Genomic DNA, 19,470 nt, shown 5'->3' with positions numbered 1-19,470 from the left:
TTATAATTTATATCGTAATTGTCGTTCCTCATCCTAGCTTCTTACTTGATACCTCCACTTTTAATATCAATTAAGATAAACTAGAATTTGAGTTGAAGTAAAAAATAAGAAGAGCATACCTAAATCCTAAATTTAATATTTTATAACCTACCGTAGTATTATTATTCGTACTTAATTCTTGTATGTAGATAGTAAAGTAGTATTTTTTTTCTTTTCTTTTTGATGACACCGTATCCTGCACATAGTAGAGTAAGCAGGGAATATTGCAACTTGGTGTCAAGACACTCCATTCCCATTATGACACTTCTGTTCCCCATTTTCCTGGTTTATCGCCATTAGAGATGTACCTATAGGTACGTCTCTAATGACGATAAATATATTATAAACTATAAGTATATTATAAAGAAAGCAAAGTAGCTACTTTGCATTCCGCCTATTTTAAAGCGAATATACTTGACAGGCGGCTATTAGAATTATTGATAACATTTATTATCTTATACTTGTATTATCTATTTTTTATTTATATTTAAATATTTTAAAAATCATATGATCTCTAGTATTGTAGAACGTTCATTTTTTCTATTCATATAGTAAAAAATATAACAATATTTATAATGTACTAACTACATAGATTATATTATCATGCCTACATTCAGTGTTGATTTTAAAATTTAAAGTGTATACGAAAAAAATAATTAATTTCTTAAGTAACAGGGTATTTAATTTTACATGTGTAAATAAATAAATATAACTTTTGACTTGTTTTTCATTTCTTGCTAATAGATTTCAAGACGATGTGTGGTAAATGACGTAATTCAACGCCACTTGTCTTAAGACTGGATTCCATCTACCTATCTTACTATATAGTTAATAGGCTAAAAAAACCACTGAAATAATATTAATTCAATATATTACTTTACATTACATATGTATAACTTACAGCTAAATATAAAAATATTAAACAATCACTCTTTGCTCTATACCATTTGTTGCCTTCAGTCCGTACCATTCAATAGCGTGTGTGCTCGCAGTTTCACGGCCAATTATTATAAAGACAATAGAAAAATAACGTTTCACATAAAAAAGCGATAAATATTTGTATCAAAATGTCGAAAAATTTCATTATAAAATTATACATTTTTCTAAATGTTTCGTATAGACTATGTTTCATAACCGTGGTAGGTTTTTTTTAAAAGCTTTTATTTAAATAATAAAATACAAGTCTTCAGTAATAGTACATTTTAGAAAACCGTGGACACACATACGCTACGACCAAACGTTTCATATCAACAACGTAATTAGGACGTACTCATTAAATTTGCAACATATCATTGTTATATCCGTTTACCACGTTCAAAAGATTTTATCCTTAAAAAACTTTCAATTATTATAGAAAAAAAAAATACAATTGAAAGACTCACAACAGGCAAAAGATTATCATTATATAGACAGTAAAACACATACATAATACATATTGACTTATTGAGTAAAGAATAACACTAACGCTACATGGAATTTTGAAAGTACCGGGCTTCTTTTCTTTTCAGTATTAAACATGCGATTTCAAACAAAATGTTAATAAAACATCAATAAAAAACCCAAAAGGACAAATAATATAGTGAAAAATTTCTCAAATTATAATAATGAAGAATTTTTTTTAATTATACAGAGCTGAATGAATATTAACGAACAATAAAAGAGAGAGCGTGTATACGTTGCTTTAAATTTCCAAATAATTTCTTATTTCTATGATATGATACTAGCAATACATCATTCCTTTACAAATAGTATAATAATATCACACTAAGATTCGTAGACAAATACACTATAATATAAACCCAAAAATTAGGAAATCGAGCGCTAAAATTATATTGATTAAGATTTTTAATATCTATGAGGCGATTGAATGAACAATTTCAAAATGTGCATAGATTTTTTTATGCAATCATTTTTTTTTAATTCAGTCTGAATGACATGAACGAACAGCTTATTTAAGTGCTCTAAAAACAAGGCAAGATTTTCATAATTAAATGCGAATGGCGACAAGCAATATTGATAAAGATATACTTATTTTAATAAGTAATTATTTATATGTACGTTTATTTGTTTTGCTTAGCTTTCATAGTAATTAATATTAATATATTAAATACCAAATATGACATAAATTAAGTGAAAGTTGTTACACAAAAAAATATTAGATACATTTTTTTTTTACAAATTAGCCTCCTTATAAAAAATATATATAAAAATATAATACGTTAACGTAATACATACATTATATAGTATATTATTTTTAAAAAATCACTCTTAATAAAACATTCATAAACAAATTTTAGTACTTTAAATTTATATTTGTCTATCAATATGAAAATTTATCTAAATCTCGCTTAAAAGAAAGAGATCACTTTAAAACATAAGAACGACACATATAATATTAATTAAATACTATGGATATATAAACGGAGACGGAAACATCGCACCTTCACAGTAAATTTAAAATCTCCGTATAATTTGATTGAATTTTTAATAAAATAAGTACATTTTAAGCAATGGTTACATATTATCATCTTGATAAATATTTTTATTTAATGTTCATTTTATTACGTTCACCTACCAAATAGACTTCAATCCATGCTACATATTTGTATGCGTAAATTATAAAAATTGTTTGTTTTTAATTCAATCTATGCATAACATACATCATTGACATGTGTAAATTCGTATTAAAATCTCATATTTTTGCCAGCATTAAGTCTTTACTTCCCACTTTCCGCCGAATTCTGCTGATATTGCGTGTGTAGTAGACGCTTTGCCTCGACAAGAGATAGAAAAAATTATAATATTAAATATTTAATTACTTCGATTGGGATTCGAATCCACAACCTGTCGCATTTACACGTTACGCTCAACAATAATCTATGTATGCATAGATATATGAGCCACCACTTCCCAAATCATAATAGTACTAATGAAAATTTTATAAATAGGGACGTTATCATGACGCAGATAATAATTAACTGGACTTAAGAAAATATTTATATTGTTATTGTTTCTGTTTTCATTACGCAACACAAAATATCTTCATTTACTGAATAAAGTGCTTCAAATTATTTTTTTTAGCTTTAGATAGCAATAGCAAGTTAATTTAGTGCTTTCAAAATGTAATATTTATTAATTACAACACTATTACTTATATACATTTTGGCAGTTCAACATTATTGTAGCGTCGTATTTATAAAAAAAAATGTTGTTTTTTTTTCAAGATAAAACGTATTTTTATATAACCATAAGAAAACATTGCAGCAAACTTCATACACATATATGAATACTACTGTATCTTTCCATTCGAACAGCAATCAATATTTTAATGTTATATTATTTATATTTCCACTTATATCATCATATTTCTATTTACATTTCATTAAAAGACATTCGCAATTTATAAAGCCAAATAAAATTTAAAAACGAAAATTATCAGTAATAATTGATACGTATATTTAAGAATATACATACTCATGTACAAATCGTATAACATTATGTTAACGGTAACATATTCAGTCGGTATTGTAATACACACGACAAAATTTATACATATTTATTTTATATTTCTATCATATAGGGAGTTTAATCGAGTCAAATCCTGTACTTCAAAAACATAGAAGCAAATGCAGTTGATATCGATAATTAATCGACTAAAACAATCATATATACTCGAGGGCCATATATGAACCACGTCACACGAATAGTGTCTCACATTTGTAAGACACTTATCTTATCATTGTGTGACGTCATATACTTTGCAATAATACATTATATATTATAAACAAAAACAGCATTTCAAAAATTATGACATTATGGACAACCCCCACTATAATATCAATCGAGTAGATATCGATAATCGTAAATACTGAGTAAGGCGGCGTGAGGGGGCGGCGGTCAGTCCAGAGGGGGCGGGTGCGCGGGCGGCACTGACGGCGGCGCCGATAGGTAGCCCGCTGTCTGTGGGGCCGCTGTGGAAATAATATAATGTCATAAGATATTCCTATAGTACTTTTACAAATAAAAAGACTTTGTGGTATAGTGGGATAAGGAGTAACTGTAAGTGCGATAGTTGTGAGCTCGATTCCTACTTAGGGGAAAGAACAATTGTCATTTCCTCGCTCTGGTTAAAGAAAACAAAAATCTTAACATTGAGTTCCACCACTCAACACGCCATACTTCAAAATTGAGCGATATGTGGGGAAGGGAATGTCTTCTCTCTGCCTTCTCTAGCAGGGCACCTAAAGCCAAAGAAAAAAATACCATAGTCTTATTTTATAGTAGTACCATACCAGCAATAGAGTGATGCTGAGGAGCAGAAATGAATAGGTCGTGTCTCTGCGCCGCGTACTGGTCCCACACGGGCGAGCGCGCCAGTAGCGCGCGCACGCGCTCTGCGTGCAGGCCCGCGCGCGTCATGGCCTTGAGCGCGGCCACCACGCGCGCCGCCGCACCCGCCTCCACCGCTCGTTGCTCCAGGACGGCCAGCAGCTCGGTGATTAGTTCGCATTCTAGTGCCTGAGAGTATAATTGTATGAATTTGAAATTTCATTTTTAGTCTTAATGCTCTAAGATCCCATTTCATGAAACTTATTGTTTATTCTCCAACAAATTCGAATTAGTATAATTTTAATTAAGGATGATTACGGTAACAAAACATACCATTTACAAGCTTGTAGCTTAAAAATTTAATTTTTTTGGTTTACTAAAACATGTTTGGTCGATCGACGTTCGGCGCTATACTATACCTACCTGCAAAACAAGTTTGTCGGTATTGACAGAACTGGTAAATATAGCAGCAAGAGCGTCGCAAGCGCCTCCCACTACTTCACGACACGTTTTCACCGCCGTCTTCAGGCCCACCATCACGTCTGTTTGATTCAGCGCAGTTACGCAAGCCTGTTGGCAAAGTAATGGCTCGTATTAAATATCTCATTATTATAATATACTAGTATACCATATAAATAAACTACAAAACATAACTAAATCCCAGAAAAATAAGCCATAACAAGAGATTTAAAGACGTTCAAGAAATTACACCGTAAACGTTTTTGCAAAATTTACATTTGTCTTTATCATCGAATGACGCGTTCAATGAGACGAGATACACATTTATTTCTACTATACTATTACAGATTTACTATAAAATACCGCTGTACTTAAAGATATATTTAAGTTATTAAGCTAGTAATATAATCCTGAACGCCAGTCGTGGCGCAAGGGCACAAAGTGTGACTGTAAACCGACTAGTGCGTTCAATCCCACCCGAGGAAATGAAATATTTATTTAAAATTCATATTTTCATTTTTTTGACGACGGTGAGTACCGTCACTCAACACGCAATGCCTCCAGAAATAGACGGTGAGTGGGGAACGAATTGTCTCGAATCTAGGTTTCCTCGGCCTACTTTGCTATGTGCGGGATACATTGTGGAGCTGATAATAATAAATAAAAAAGCCAGTTAAAGAAGTAAATAATAATACCTGCGTATTAGCTAGCGCGGCCAGCACGGGCACGGCGAGGCGCGGGCAGGCTGGCAGAAGGCGCGCGAGTCGCGGCAGCTCGCCGAGTTGCGCGCACGCGTCGCACAATGCGGGTCGCGCGCGCAACAACGCCGCTAATGCGCGCGCACACGTCTCACCCCGGCTACCCTGAAAGCAATTATTGTTTAATGTTAATACTTCATTTCATTTGCAATTTTGTGTTGACAATTCTGTTTGTATTTTATTCAAATGACAAGAATATGGCCATAATATGTAGATAGTAAGACAGTATAGACCCATCATCCAAGCGTTTTTAGACACTAATACTAACTAGCATATATTTTTTACTCTTCTTTTTCATGCACAAGACCGGTACATAGAATACCCCAAGAATTTATCAAATTACAGTAAAAAAAATTGTCATAGTCTAGAAAATGTGAGACAGGTCGTATATCGAGAGAGCAAAATACAGCGTGAAACTAAAAAATATATACTCACTTCCGAAGTATCTTTATTTAACGACGACAACGTTTCAGTAACGAGTTCTTGCAAGAAACGCTTTGGACTTCGCAAACTCCACGTGGGGTTTTGTAGGAACAGTTTGAGGTACACACCACCCACTACCACTTCGCCGGGTGGAGCCCACGCCTCTTCGTTATGTTCGGTTACATCGCGTTCTTCAAATAATATTGATGGATCTCGGATTTGGTCAGTATAATGTCTGTAAAACATTTTTTGGTTATATATCTAAAAAGATTAATTTTGCAATGAAGGACTAATTATTTAAACAGATTTATATGACAGAAGTTTTAATTTACCAATATCTTTATTTTGTACCAATATCTTTTATCTCTAACTTTGTTATTTAAAGTATATAAAAATGAATGAAAAATTATAAAGATATAACAAAGGTATTAATTCCTCATATAAGTTAGTGAGGTGTGAGGGCACTCACCGGTCGCGCAATGCGGCGACACTGGCGCGCACCTTCTGGCGCAGGTCGTCGCCCCACACGAGCTCGGGGTGGTCGTGGGCGGCGTCGAAGGCGTGCATGGCGGCCGCTGCGCCCGCCTCGCGCATCGCCTCCGCGAACACGCCGGGCACGTGACGGCAAATCGTTAAACGCACCTAGAGACATCATATTACTTAATTTACAAAACCCAATAAATGTATCCAAGGGGCGCCGGTTCGCTACTTTTAAATTTTTGTACGTTTTCATTTTTTTTTATTCCGAGTCCCGTATATTGCAAGGTAGGCAGAGAGGATCTAGTTTAAAACGCTCTCTTCCCCACGCACCACCACAATTTTGCAGCCATTGCATATTGAGTAGCGAAACTTAGTGCTCCACTATGTTTCCTTACCAGAGTGAGAAAATAAATATAATTCATTCTCCCTCAAAATAAAGATTCAACCCACAACCATCGTGATCACAATCAAATGTTGACTTTCGCACTTAACAGACAATATCACAAAAATTGGAAAGAAAGTACAAGAAGCGTGAAGCGACTAGAAAACAATGTTTCATTATATAGAAAACATTACAATCAGCAAGTTACCTTTGGTCCAAGTAATTTATCGGCCATCATACGAGCAAGCAAATCAACCGCCATTTCTCTGATTTCAGGTATCTTACAATTGCAGAATAAATCTAATAAATATATCACAGCACCTACAAAAAATATATAATATTAATTAAAAATATATTGCAACTAGCAAAAGCTGATAAAAATCAGCAATATAAAGTTAACTGTTATTAGTGGCTTTGCCCATGTGCTCAAATGGAAACAACTAAGGGTTGTAAATGGCACATGCCACATTCGAAATCCCAGAAGTAGATAATTAATAGGTATCCAATATCCAACATAAAATAAATTTATCCAAACTAATATTTTTTTTGAAATTACCAGGCAAACCAATGGATCTTTTCGGCTTTATGATATTAATATAATATATCAATAAAAGAAATACCTTTTGACAAAGCCTCTCTAACGAGCGGTGTGGCGGTTACGAGCGCCGCCAGCGCCGCGAGCACGGCCGGCACGTCCGCGTGGCGGTGCAGCAGCGGCAGCAGGTGCCCGAGCAGCGCCGCGGCCGCCACGTCCTCCACGCATTCACGCGCGCGCGCCGCCGCCGTCACTGCGCGCACAGCGTGCTGCGCCGCATTCGGCACCGCCGCCGCCGACATCAAGCCGAAAATGAGGCCAAAGTGGCCAATGCATTGGATTTCCACACCTGGTTATTTATATTATAATATTAATAGCGCAAAAATGATACTTCAGATGCATGTAGAGATAAAGATATTATTTTAAAGGGGTATTATTTGTAATAAAAACCGGTTAAGTGCGAGTCGGACTCGCCCACCGTGTCTTCCGTACCAATTTCAGTATTATACGAGAACGGAAAATGTATCTTATAAAATTTGACAAACTTAAAAAAAATATTTTGCTTCAAGGAACCTAGGAGGAAGAAACAAGGAATATTTCTAATTTCAGTTTAACACCCCGACACGATCTCGAGATAAATTGTTTTGACAAACGAACAGATAGTCAACAAAGTAATCCTGTTTTACCTGCTCATAACCTACTATGTTAATATATTTTTATTCAATATATAAGTACCACGATGGAAATGGCATTACTACTGAACACATACAAAACAACTGTACTTCCCAACTGCAATTGAAACTTGAAAATTTAGAGTGAGGTTAGGAAATAAAAACTATGAAATGATTTCTTGGGAATTGGTACTGAAACGAGAAAAAGGGATTTACCATTTTATGTTTTAAAATCCCCACAAACAAAATTGCAGGTGTGGAATAGTAATAAAAAAAAATAATGCATTAACATAAATAAAAAACATACCTGGATTTTTTATAATACAATTGGCAAGTGCATCCATTGCAAGAGTAATGTGCTCAGCTTTTTCTTCTGTCATGTGAGACTGCGTTTCTTTGTCTATGAAACTCAATATGTCCAAAATAAATTGTTGAGGATTCTGTAAAATAAAATTATTATTTATTTACTCATTTTCTTTTTTAAAAAAAAATGACAGTACATAAGTATATCTATTGTGCCTTTATTCTTCAATCATTAAACTATCCAACACAAATTGAATTTCAAATTCGAACCAATAGTTCCTGAGATTAGTGTTTTCAATCTAACTATCTTATCATTTATAATTTTAGTATAGATAATTTTATACTACTAACCTCAATGGAATAATCAGGCTGTCCATTATATATATGTAAATAAACACCGCCGACAGAAAGCAGTCCTTCGTGTGCAGAATATTCTAAAAGAGGTACAAGAGGCGCGTCGTCTCCAACGGGTTTATCTCTTAAAGCCTCTTGTAATTCAGCGCGGGTACTATTGTCCCATACGAGGTAGGGTGTTTTCCAATTTGATGTTAACGTTTTAAGTAGCTGAAAATATATTTTTGGTTTAGGGAAAATAATATGCACAGTATAAATACAGTACAAACACGGTTATTCGCCCCTCAGATATACTGATACGAATAAGTTAAAACATACATTCGATTATCAGGATTGTCGATTACACGAATGTAGAATGTAGAAACTATTACAACGTTTTTATATATTGTAATAAATAAATATGAATTAAATATAAAAAATACTTAAGTACTGAAGTATACAAATAGGTATTACAAGTAGGTATTGGATAGATAAATTAATTATCTGTTGTGGTATAGTGGAACAATGTCTGAAGGTAAACGCGATGGTAGTTTAATCTCTAGATTTTATGAATAAATTGTTTATGTATAAATAAGTACAAATACAAATCGCTATAACAATTGTTAGATACCAAATATAATATGAAAAAAAAAACTAAATATTTCTTTACAATAACCAACTAAACCGCAAAATTTCTTATATATACATATATATAGAAAAAACAACATACATCATGTGTATTGGAACTGGAGAGTTTCTCGCACAAATACGGCGTGAGTAAAGCGTGCAACGCGTCTCGAACTTTCTCGTCTTCTTCTGTAGCATCTTCGTGTGGGCCGTAGAGTGCTGCTAATGCCGCCACGCTTTGCGTTGCGAAACGATTTGCCACTTCCTGAGTTAAAATTATTGTTATTCATACGAAAAAAGTATTAATTATACAGCATGAAACCAGTCACGGCGCACCGGCACAAGCGTGTGACTGTAAACGTGATAAGTTGAGTCGATTTCCACTCGAAATAAATAAATACTTCATATTTTCATTTTCTTCGTTGTGGTTTTGAGGCAAAGCACTGCGTTAATTTCGGCCATTGATCACGCAATGCCTAAAGAATTCGACGGAAAGTGTGAAGCGAAGTATCCTAACTACACTAAGCTCCCTCTGCTTATCTACTGCCTCTATGAGGGATACAGCGTGACATAAATAAATATATTGTGCAGAATCACTTTTCTATTTATTAAAACGTATTGTGAGAATAAAAATATCAGCTTGTAATTAATGTGAAAAGTGAATATCATAACGTTAAATAATTTGGTCTAAGACCGCCGTAGTGCAGGGGCACAAGGGCGCAAGGGCTTGCGACTGTATTTGATTTGCTCTGATAACAAGACGAATCGTGGCGTTGAGTTTCGCCACTCACCACACAATGTCTAAAAAACTAGGCGGAAAGGGTGCAACAGCCTGTCTTAACATTAGCGAGACGCAAAATATATAATAAATGTTAACCTGTTTATTATCCCCCTCCTTGTGCAATCCGGACTCGGCAAGTGTATAATCGTAACGGAGCACAGCAGGCAACAAGGCGTGGAGCGCATGAGCTCGAGCAAAGCGGGCGCGACACTCCGCGTCTGCCGCTAGCGCTGCCACTGCTTCTGCTCCAGCACAAGCTGTTTCACCCAGCTCCTGTTAATTATCATTTTCCTTATTATTGTTATTCTAAGTTTATTTGTTTAATTATATCATAAATGATGATTTTATAATTTTGCAATATCATTATATTATTATGTGCATTTCGATGTTTATAAACACGCACGTCTTTTTTTGCATTATTGTACATTTTAGTAATTTTCCATTAACAGTGCTCATTTCGGTAGATAAATAACCCATTAACCATTCCTCAGATTATAAACTATTATATCAAATCCAAATGTTCCATTGAGTCATTAAACTCACTGGGCGCTTAAGCAACGGCACGATGACCGCGCACAATTGTGGTAGTGGCACGTGTACGGGATGCCGTACGAGTGTTTATAAATAAAACAGTTTTCTATGATAAATATATAATATTAATGCATCTAAAAGTATAATGAATTAAATGCAAAAATGTATTGAGCCACGCGCGGTACTCTTAATGACCGAAAGCGATGAACTGACTTATTATAATTAAAATATTGGAATTGCGTAATTTAGGTCATATTAAAGAAATGCTAAGCTAAGCGCTACATGTACGCGCTTGCTCGTACATATTCCCGGGCGGGAAAGATGAGGGTTAGTAGAAGAGATGAGATGCTGCGATGATAACAAGGTGATTATTACAAAATTGCTTAACTACCATGAATTACAAGATGATTACATTTTTTCCTTAACATGTAACTTATACTAGAGAAGTGTTCAAATATCCCTCGGGAACACTAAATCTAGGTGTCTCTTTCACTAATACACTTGCACTAACATCTACCACTTCACTACACTGAACTGGCTGCACTGTAGACTGAGTCGGTGCGGGCGCCTCTCGGGTCGGGGCCGCCTGTGGCCCTCGCTCCAGCGCCAAATTGTGCTCGCCTTCTGCTGCAATAGTACACCCATACTGCTACCCCGAGGCCCACTAAAGCGAATAATATGTATATGGCTGCATAGTGGTGAACGTCGTGAAAAGACATTTCTGCTAAGGGTTCGGTATTTTTCATTAATTCGATATTTTTTTGAATATCTTGAAGCTGAACGGTGTAGTTACGAGATAAGTCAGAGATATCATTTGTAGAAGCACTCGGTAAGGAGATGTTTATTATATGATTAATCTGTGATATTTTGAATGGTGGTATGATAGAGGATATATTGACTTTGCTCTCCCTTTGACTATGTGAGACAGAAAGGAACTCAGAAAACTTGATAGTACATCCTCCATCGACGGTGAAAAATCCAGAATTAATTAATTGTAGTGGCGTAATTTGATCGTCACATACAAGTCTCATATGACAAGGTTCACAACAAAAGAATATATATTTGTTTAGGCTGCTCAATTCCAGCCATCTGTTCTTGCAAGTGGAAATTATTGTTTTGCATTTTCTTTCCTTTGGCATCGTTTTACAAAAACTATATTCATCTTTAATAACATGAATAGATTTTCTAAGATGGCATAATATTACCTCAGAGTTTCTCTGTAAGCATAATTTTAAATCCCATTCCGTAAGCTGTAGGAAAGAGTCATGCTTCAGATTGACGGCCACGTAGTCGGCCACCGGCACCACAACTACCTCATTGTTGGTATCTACGCGGTGCGGTATGGGGAAAATTTTTAATATTTCATAAACGTTGTCATCCATTAGGGGAATCATTATCTCAAATATAATAAATCTGCCAGTCACCTTTGTACGAACTTGCAATAAATTATAAATTTCTGGTAGACTTTCAGACGTTTTAATCGGCAGCGACAATTCCTTAGGAAGCTGCTCGGAGATAACTACCAGTTCGTGTCTCAGTTGGTCGGGTGTAAGAAGATGAAAGTTAAATTTCCCATTATAAATATTAGTTACAGCATCTAGAAGTGTTTTCTGAATATTATTGAGGCTAAATATTAAATTATTTGTCATCATAGAAGTTGCCAAAAAGTCATTAACGAGTGACGTATTTTGAATTTCTATGTTTACTTGATTAATGGCTCCTTCTATGGCGTTTAGTTTCTTATGAATTAACTTATGATTTTGTTACGTTATTGTTTACATTGTGCGTCATTAACAGGTTGGAGTAGTATTGCAGTTCGCTCACCTCATGCCGTAGCTGCAATAAGACGCCGTCGCAATGTGATCCTGATTGTATTTTTTCACAAATATTCTCCAGGTACTTTATGTATTTCCCAAGAGCCTTAATGCCTTCGGAATACGGTTGAGTATCGTAATACACTACCAACCGCCAGTCGTCTCTAATTATTTGCATGTCTTTAATATGGTCGAAATAAATACTATTGTTACTTGGTAAGGGTTTTATATTATAAAAGGACTGACCTAGTGGTATATTTATAAAAAATAATAATAAAGAAAGTGCTACTAAGGCAAAGCTAACGGTTTTATTTTTTGTTACAGATTTAATAGAATTTTGTTCTTTATTTACGGGAAGCCTACCTAATTTTATAACTGGCCTTTTCATGAACCCGTTTTTGGTTTTAAGCGTCACGACTCTTACGTAGCCGTCACTGCCGGGGTGTAGCTCTACTACGCGACCTAAGGCCCATTTCCCCGGCGGGAGATTGTCTTCCTTAATGATGACAATATCGTCTATTTTTATATTAGATATAGGCTCCCTCCATTTACTACGAGCGGTAAGTGAAGTTAAATATTCCTGGCGCCACCTATTCCATATATCATTCAATATTTTTTGGTTGAGATGCCACCTAGTTCTAAGGTCTGTCTCTGTGTCATATAAAGTTAGAATAGGACCGCTACTTAAAAAGTGTGAGGGAGTTAAAAAATTCAAATCATCAGGGTCTTCGGTTAAGGAACAGAGCGGGCGCGAGTTCAAACATCTCTCTAATTGAGCGAGCAGTGTAGTGAACTCTTCGAACGTCAAGTTTTGTTCGCCGACAACTCTTTTCAGATAGTGTTTCAGAGACTTAACTGCAGCCTCCCACAGTCCACCTGCGGATGGCCAAGAGGGGCAATTATGATGCCATTCGATACCCATATCTACAATTTCAACCTTAAATTCTTGACTTTCTTGGAGCTCAGTCAACTGTTGTCTTAATACGTTATTTGCTCCAATGAAATTTTTTCCTTGATCACTGTATATGTGACCCGGAACGCCTCTTCTGGCTATCATCCTGCGCAACGCCGCAATGAAAGCAGGCGTTGATAAGTCAGAGACGAGTTCCAAGTGTACAGCCTTGGTCGCCATACACACAAACACTGCTATATATCCCTTCGTGGTCTTAATACCACGGCCCTTGCTGGATTTGACGTTTACGTGCCCAGTGTAATCAATACCACAATGAAAGAATGGGCGTGAAGGGTTTGTGCGCGCCGAGCGCAAATCTCCCATTATCTGTTGCTGAAGGTCAGGACTATGCCGCCTACACTTAACGCACATGCGAAGCCGCTTCTTTGTAGCGCTATTGCCACCTATGAGCCAGTATTTGCGCCGAATTATCGCGGTTGTTAGTCGCGCACCCCCATGGTAAGTAAGCTCATGTGCTTGGTCGATAATGAGTTCCGCTAATCTCGTGTTACAGGGTATGATGGCAGGATGCTTCATCTCAGGATCGATGTTCGCATGCCTAAGCCTGCCGCCGACTCGTAAGATGTCGTTTTCATCTATTATAGGATTTAAACTAAATATTTTGCTATCTCTGCTCACGGCTTTTCCTATCTTTAGACTATGTATTTCTTGTGAAAAGCTTTCAATCTGACAATTTTTTATAATTAAATTCCTAGCCCTATTTACCTCTAGTATGCTTAAATAACTTTGTTTTTTATTTTTTGTAGTGAATCTTAATATCCACGCCAAAATTCTTATAGCTTTAGTCAGTGAAGTTTGCTTTTCAATTATTTGCTTAATAATTTCGCTACCGCTTAATAAAACATTAACTTGCTTATTAGTTTTTATGTCTTGATTTGTAATATATTTTTGTTTATTTTCCTTTTCAGGTATGTAGGTTGGTAGCCATGCCGGTCCATGCCACCATAAGTTATGTTCTCGAAGTTGAGAGGCCATAAGTCCTCGGCTTGCGCAGTCAGCTGGGTTCTCTTTAGATGCTACATATCGCCAAGAGGTAGCCGGCATCGACTCTGTGATTTGTTTCACACGGTTCGCCACGAAAGGCTTCCATCTGTCGACCTGGCCGTAGAGCCAGCCTAGGACGACCATCGAGTCCACCCAACCATGAACGGTGATATTATAGTGGACGAGGCATTTTCTAATTTTTGCCATTAATTTTGACAGTAATACTGCGCCACACAGTTCTAACCGAGGCAGTGAGCATTTTTGACTTAGTGGCACTAATTTTGTTTTCCCTGCCACTAAAACTACTGTGGAATTATTATAACGTGTTATCTTACAAAATACGACAGAACTGTAAGCTTTAGTACTTGCATCACAAAAGCCATGCAGTTCTATATCACCCTCGTGACTTTGCAGCCACCTTGGTACTTGACACTGGCTTATTGAATCGATATCTTGTTTAATTTTGTACCATTCTTCAGCTATGTGTTGTGGTACCAGTTGATCCCATGCAAGATCTTCCCTCCAAACGTCTTGAAACAATATCTTAAGCTTTGTAGTGAGAGGAGAGAGCCAACCTAGCGGATCAAAGATCTTAGATATCTCCGATAAAAGCGTTCTTTTCGTAAGCTTGGATGTTGTAAGTAGTTGCGACTGAAATGTAAAGTTATCGGTCTGCGGGTCCCACTCAAGCCCTAAGGTCTTCGTTGACTCCACTTGCTTGAAGTCGAAGAGATCTTGTGGTTGAATAGGTACGTTGACGTGCTTAAGTAGCTCAGGCGAGTTTGATTTCCATTTTCTTAGGTGAAAACCACCCTTCTTCAATAATTTATTCATATCTGTTTGTAGCTGTTTGGCAGCTTGAAGCGAGTGGGCCCCATGAATGAGGTCATCCATGTAAAAGGATTCTTCTAGTACGCTAGGCGCTAAACTATCTTGAAAGTTCGGCCTCTCGTCGTGAGCTAATCGTTTAAGCGTCATCATTGCAAGGAATGGAGCCGCTTTAGTTCCATATGAAATCGTAGCTAAGTGATATTCAAGTAACTTTTTATTTGGATTATCTCTCCACAGAATCATTTGCAAATTCTGATCTTTATTACTAACCCATATTTGCCTAAACATCTTTTCAATATCGGCAGTAAATGCATATTTAAATTGTCGCCACTTAAGAATAAGATCCATTAAATCTTGTTGAAGATTCGGTCCCCGCAACATAACGTCATTTAAACTTAAGCCTGATGACGTTTTACTCGATGCATTAAATACAACGCGTAATTTTGTTGTCGTCGAATCGTTTCGGGTGACACAATGGTGAGGTAAATAACATCTAAGGAATGCATTACGGTCAACAGCCGCGGGTGTCATATGTCCGAGCGACAAATATTCTTGAATGAATTCCGAATAATCATTTTTAATTGATTTATTTAATTTAAGTTTTCTTTCTAAATTATAAAATTGAGCTATTGCTTTTGGTTTAGAATTCCCTAATTTTTCCTGGTACTCGGGTTTCAGTGGCAACCTGACTTCGTATCGCCCGTCATCTCGCCTTTTTGTAGTTGACTGGTACAATTCCATACACCTTTTGTCTTCCAATGATAAGTCAGACTTTTCCGAAAGGTCCTCAATTTCCCAAAATTTTGGTATTTCTTCGAGGTTATGTAAAACTACATTGCAATGAAAAGTTTTTGTATTGCCACTCAAAATCCAACCAAGTTGCGTTTGTTGAGCGGTCGGTAAGGTCGAATTTACTCTGCATATTCCATCCATAATAACAATAGAATATATATCTGCGCCTAATAAAATATCTACCGGGCGACTTTTATAGAACTCCGGGTCCGCCAGTGTAATGTGATCCAGGTATGACCAGTTCGATTTTTCTAATGTACAATTAGGTAAGTTTTTAATAAGCTGTTTCATTATTAGCGCGTCGGTTTCAAAGGAAAAATCGCTTACTAAAGATGAACAATGTAGTGTGACCATACCCTTACTATTGCTTTCCTTATCGCCGACACCTGAAATAACCCCCTTACACCGTTGCCGCGGGATTTTCAGGGTCTGCGCTGCGTGCTCTGTAATAATACTAGTTTGTGAGCCCTGGTCTAGCAGTGCCCGCAAGATACAGAAAGAACCATTAGCGGCTTGCACCTTTAACATTGTAGTAGGGAGTAGGATCTCGTTTGGATCCTCCTGAACTGACACGTGTGAGTTACGTGGAAGTTGTTTTTCTGCGCTGGCATTTTCCCTTGTATAAGCAGAGTTGCCCCCGCGCACGCCCGTGCCCTCACCGCTATGACCGACTTCCGTCGATGCGCGCGTGTATTGCGATTGCATAAATGCTTCATGTAGAAGTCGATTATGTGCCTTATTGCACTCGCGACAAGCTTTATTTGACTTACATTGCTTACCCTGATGATTCGATAAACAACTTATACATAAATTTAATTTATTTGCAGTTTTTAGCCTATCGCTAGGTAGCATCTCTAGAAATTTCTGACAGTAATAGATTCCGTGATCATTATTGCGACACAATGAACACCTATATATTGACATGATATTACTTTTATTATTGAGAACTGGTGAAATTACTTTACTATTATTTAAGGACGTTTTATGATAATACGATTTGTTAAGCTGACTACTAGGATATTGATTTTTATTACTGACGATATTTTTGTGCATAGCGCTGTCTTGTTTCCTATGCGACGACTCTAATGAAATAAATTTAGCTTCTAAATACTGCAAAAATTCTTTTAGGGATGGCAATTCGCGCGGGTTATTTACCGTTTGCATATAATCTGTATAAGATGCGGTATCTAATTTTTGAGTCAATAAATATACAATTATAGGATCCCAGGAACTAATGTCCACCCCTAAATTTTTTATTGCATTGAGACATTCTTGTGTTGTGTCATGCATTTTTTTAATTTGAGCGACTGACTGTTGTTGCATTATAGGCATGCTCATGAGCGTGTTCAAATATGATTGAAAAATAAGTCTTTTGTTATTGTATCTTTGATTTAATATCTCCCAGCAAACTATATAATTATCTGCGGTTATATTTAAATGAGTCTTTCAGCTTCTCCTCTTACTTTGGACTTGAGATACTGCATCTTCTGTGCGTCAGACATGGCATTATTTTTATGGATACTCTCACTGAACAAGTCCTTGACTGAAACCCAGTTATTATAGTTTCCGCTAAACGTAGAAATTTCCAACTGAGGGGTGGATTTTACAATATGGACTACGGACCATATCTTTTTATTAAAGGCCTTTTTGACGGCCTGGTACTTATGTTCATAAGCTAAAAATGTACTCTCGTACTCCTCGTTCGATCCGTTCAGCTCGCCATCTAGCTCCCAGTGCAGGGTGTCGATAACGTACCATCGGGACTGAATCGTGCGAAGCAGATCTTCTAACTCCCATCTCTCGCTTATTAAATCTAAAGTTATACCTTCCACTGTCCGATGGAAGGCCTTGAAATTACTTTGTTGCTTTCTCAGCATGTCCACGGTTTTGCTATCCGTATGGGAGTGTTGTAGAGCAGCCCTGCTGCTGCCCGGTTGTGGATTAGACTCTTGTGTTTTCAGTGGGAACGTGGGAGGTTTATCGAGGGGAGATTGTGGTTTCTCTCCAGTTGTAATATCACAGCTCTGGATATGAATCTTAATAATATCATACCTCTCTTTCATCCTCTCCAGATCCTTAGCAATAGCATCACGAGTGTGAATCTCTAACTCCTTATTCGATAGTCTTGTAAAGTTAGTCTCATACTCGAACCAATAGCTTTCTAGAAGGTCCAACCTCTTTTTTATGTACTCGGGAGTCCTTCTACTTGCGCCGTCTTTCTTAAAATTTGTATATACGTTTTCTATGGCCGATGCCAGCTGCTTTTGGTTAGCCAAAATATCAGCCACCGACGACATCGTTGAGAGAAATAATATAAAATAAATGGACAGATCTTACTTGAAATCTGCGCCTGAATCCTTGGTGTTCAGGCGATTCTCACTGGAACTCTTAATGTCACAGCAAGGGTCGAATACTACTCACTATTCTTCTTGATCGAACAGTACACGTAGTACACGAAAGTCACTTATAGTTAATGCACTGTGTCTCTACAGGTACACCGATATACGGAACCGCACACCCGCGGAGGTCAAGGGTTCCGTTTTTCTATAGGCTCGAAGGACCAATATGTACGGGATGCCGTACGAGTGTTTATAAATAAAACAGTTTTCTATCATAAATATATAATATTAATGCATCTAAAAGTATAATGAATTAAATGCAAAAATGTATTGAGCCACGCGCGGTACTCTTAATGACCGAAAGCGATGAACTGACTTATTATAATTAAAATATTGGTATTGAGTAATTTAGGTCATATAAAATGCATGCTAAGCGCTACATGTACGCGCTTGCTCGTACAGCACGTATTATACTCACAGGGCGTTTGAGGAGAGGCACGATGTCGGCACAAAGCTGCGGCAGTTGCGCGCAGGCGGCGCGGCAAGCGGGGAAGCGCGCCGCGACCGCGAAGCAGCGCGCGCAGTGCGTGCACACCGCCGCGGCCGTGCTGTCCGCGTTGCTGCCGCCCAGCACCGAGACGCAGCGGGATAGCGCCTCTTGAAGCACCTGTACACAATGTTATTTAGGTTTTTTTGGTATTGTAAGATCATCATAATCAGCACTGTATTGGCCTTTCGATGCCCACTATTGGACATTTAGCGACTTCCAATGATATTGACCAGATTATATATAAGATATACAAATAAATCCAACAAACCTCGAGTCCCTTCTCTCTACAGAGTTCCTCGGCGTTAAGCGCAGAACAAGACAGCGTGGCGTGCGCTAGTTCACAGGCAGCGGGTAGTAAGGACGCGTCGCGCGCGAACAACGCCTCAGCCTCTGCCTCTAGCCTCGCTGTTCGTAGCAGCGCGCCGTACCCCGCGTACTTGTATGGCGCCAGCACTAAGTGAACAAATATAATGGATTTAAAAAAATACTACCCTTAGAGTAGTATAATAAAAGTTATGGCGCAACGGCACCACGTT

At 37.1% G+C, this 19,470-nt stretch overlaps 2 protein-coding genes across 5 annotated transcripts in view; both read right to left on the bottom strand.

The window, feature by feature from the left end:
* Positions 1–893: 893 nt before the first annotated feature.
* Positions 894–19,470, bottom strand: part of Rme-8 (receptor mediated endocytosis 8) — a 33,640-nt gene continuing 15,063 nt past the window's right edge. For all 4 annotated transcript variants that reach the window (XM_085197674.1, XM_085197673.1, XM_085197672.1 and 1 more), the window contains 14 exons: positions 19,203–19,387; positions 18,863–19,051; positions 10,217–10,393; positions 9,443–9,604; positions 8,731–8,943; positions 8,384–8,516; positions 7,491–7,754; positions 7,079–7,191; positions 6,478–6,650; positions 6,021–6,243; positions 5,523–5,690; positions 4,792–4,938; positions 4,332–4,557; positions 894–4,010 (listed from right to left, as the gene is read on the bottom strand). In XM_085197674.1, coding sequence (XP_085053800.1) covers positions 3,937–4,010; positions 4,332–4,557; positions 4,792–4,938; positions 5,523–5,690; positions 6,021–6,243; positions 6,478–6,650; positions 7,079–7,191; positions 7,491–7,754; positions 8,384–8,516; positions 8,731–8,943; positions 9,443–9,604; positions 10,217–10,393; positions 18,863–19,051; positions 19,203–19,387 — 2,447 coding nt within the window. In that variant the 3' untranslated portion in view covers positions 894–3,936. The remainder of the gene's footprint in view (positions 4,011–4,331; positions 4,558–4,791; positions 4,939–5,522; positions 5,691–6,020; positions 6,244–6,477; positions 6,651–7,078; positions 7,192–7,490; positions 7,755–8,383; positions 8,517–8,730; positions 8,944–9,442; positions 9,605–10,216; positions 10,394–18,862; positions 19,052–19,202; positions 19,388–19,470) is intronic.
* LOC146531927 (uncharacterized) lies at positions 12,404–17,457 on the bottom strand. Its single transcript, XM_085197676.1, has one exon. It carries the CDS (start codon positions 17,381–17,383, stop codon positions 12,404–12,406), a length of 4,980 nt encoding a protein of 1,659 aa, XP_085053802.1. The 5' UTR covers positions 17,384–17,457.

This window comes from Heliconius melpomene, chromosome 14 (assembly GCF_056956725.1).
Source record: "Heliconius melpomene rosina isolate 202511_hmr_F chromosome 14, ASM5695672v1, whole genome shotgun sequence".
Taxonomy (NCBI): domain Eukaryota; kingdom Metazoa; phylum Arthropoda; class Insecta; order Lepidoptera; family Nymphalidae; genus Heliconius; species Heliconius melpomene.
The sequence above is the reverse complement of the archived record's forward strand: the minus strand, read 5'-3'. Positions and strand labels throughout refer to the sequence as shown.

Excerpts from the sequence above, each read along its gene's own strand:
- LOC146531927 (XM_085197676.1), bottom strand. The coding sequence starts at position 17,383 with ATGAGCATGCCTATAATGCAACAACAGTCAGTCGCTCAAATTAAAAAA.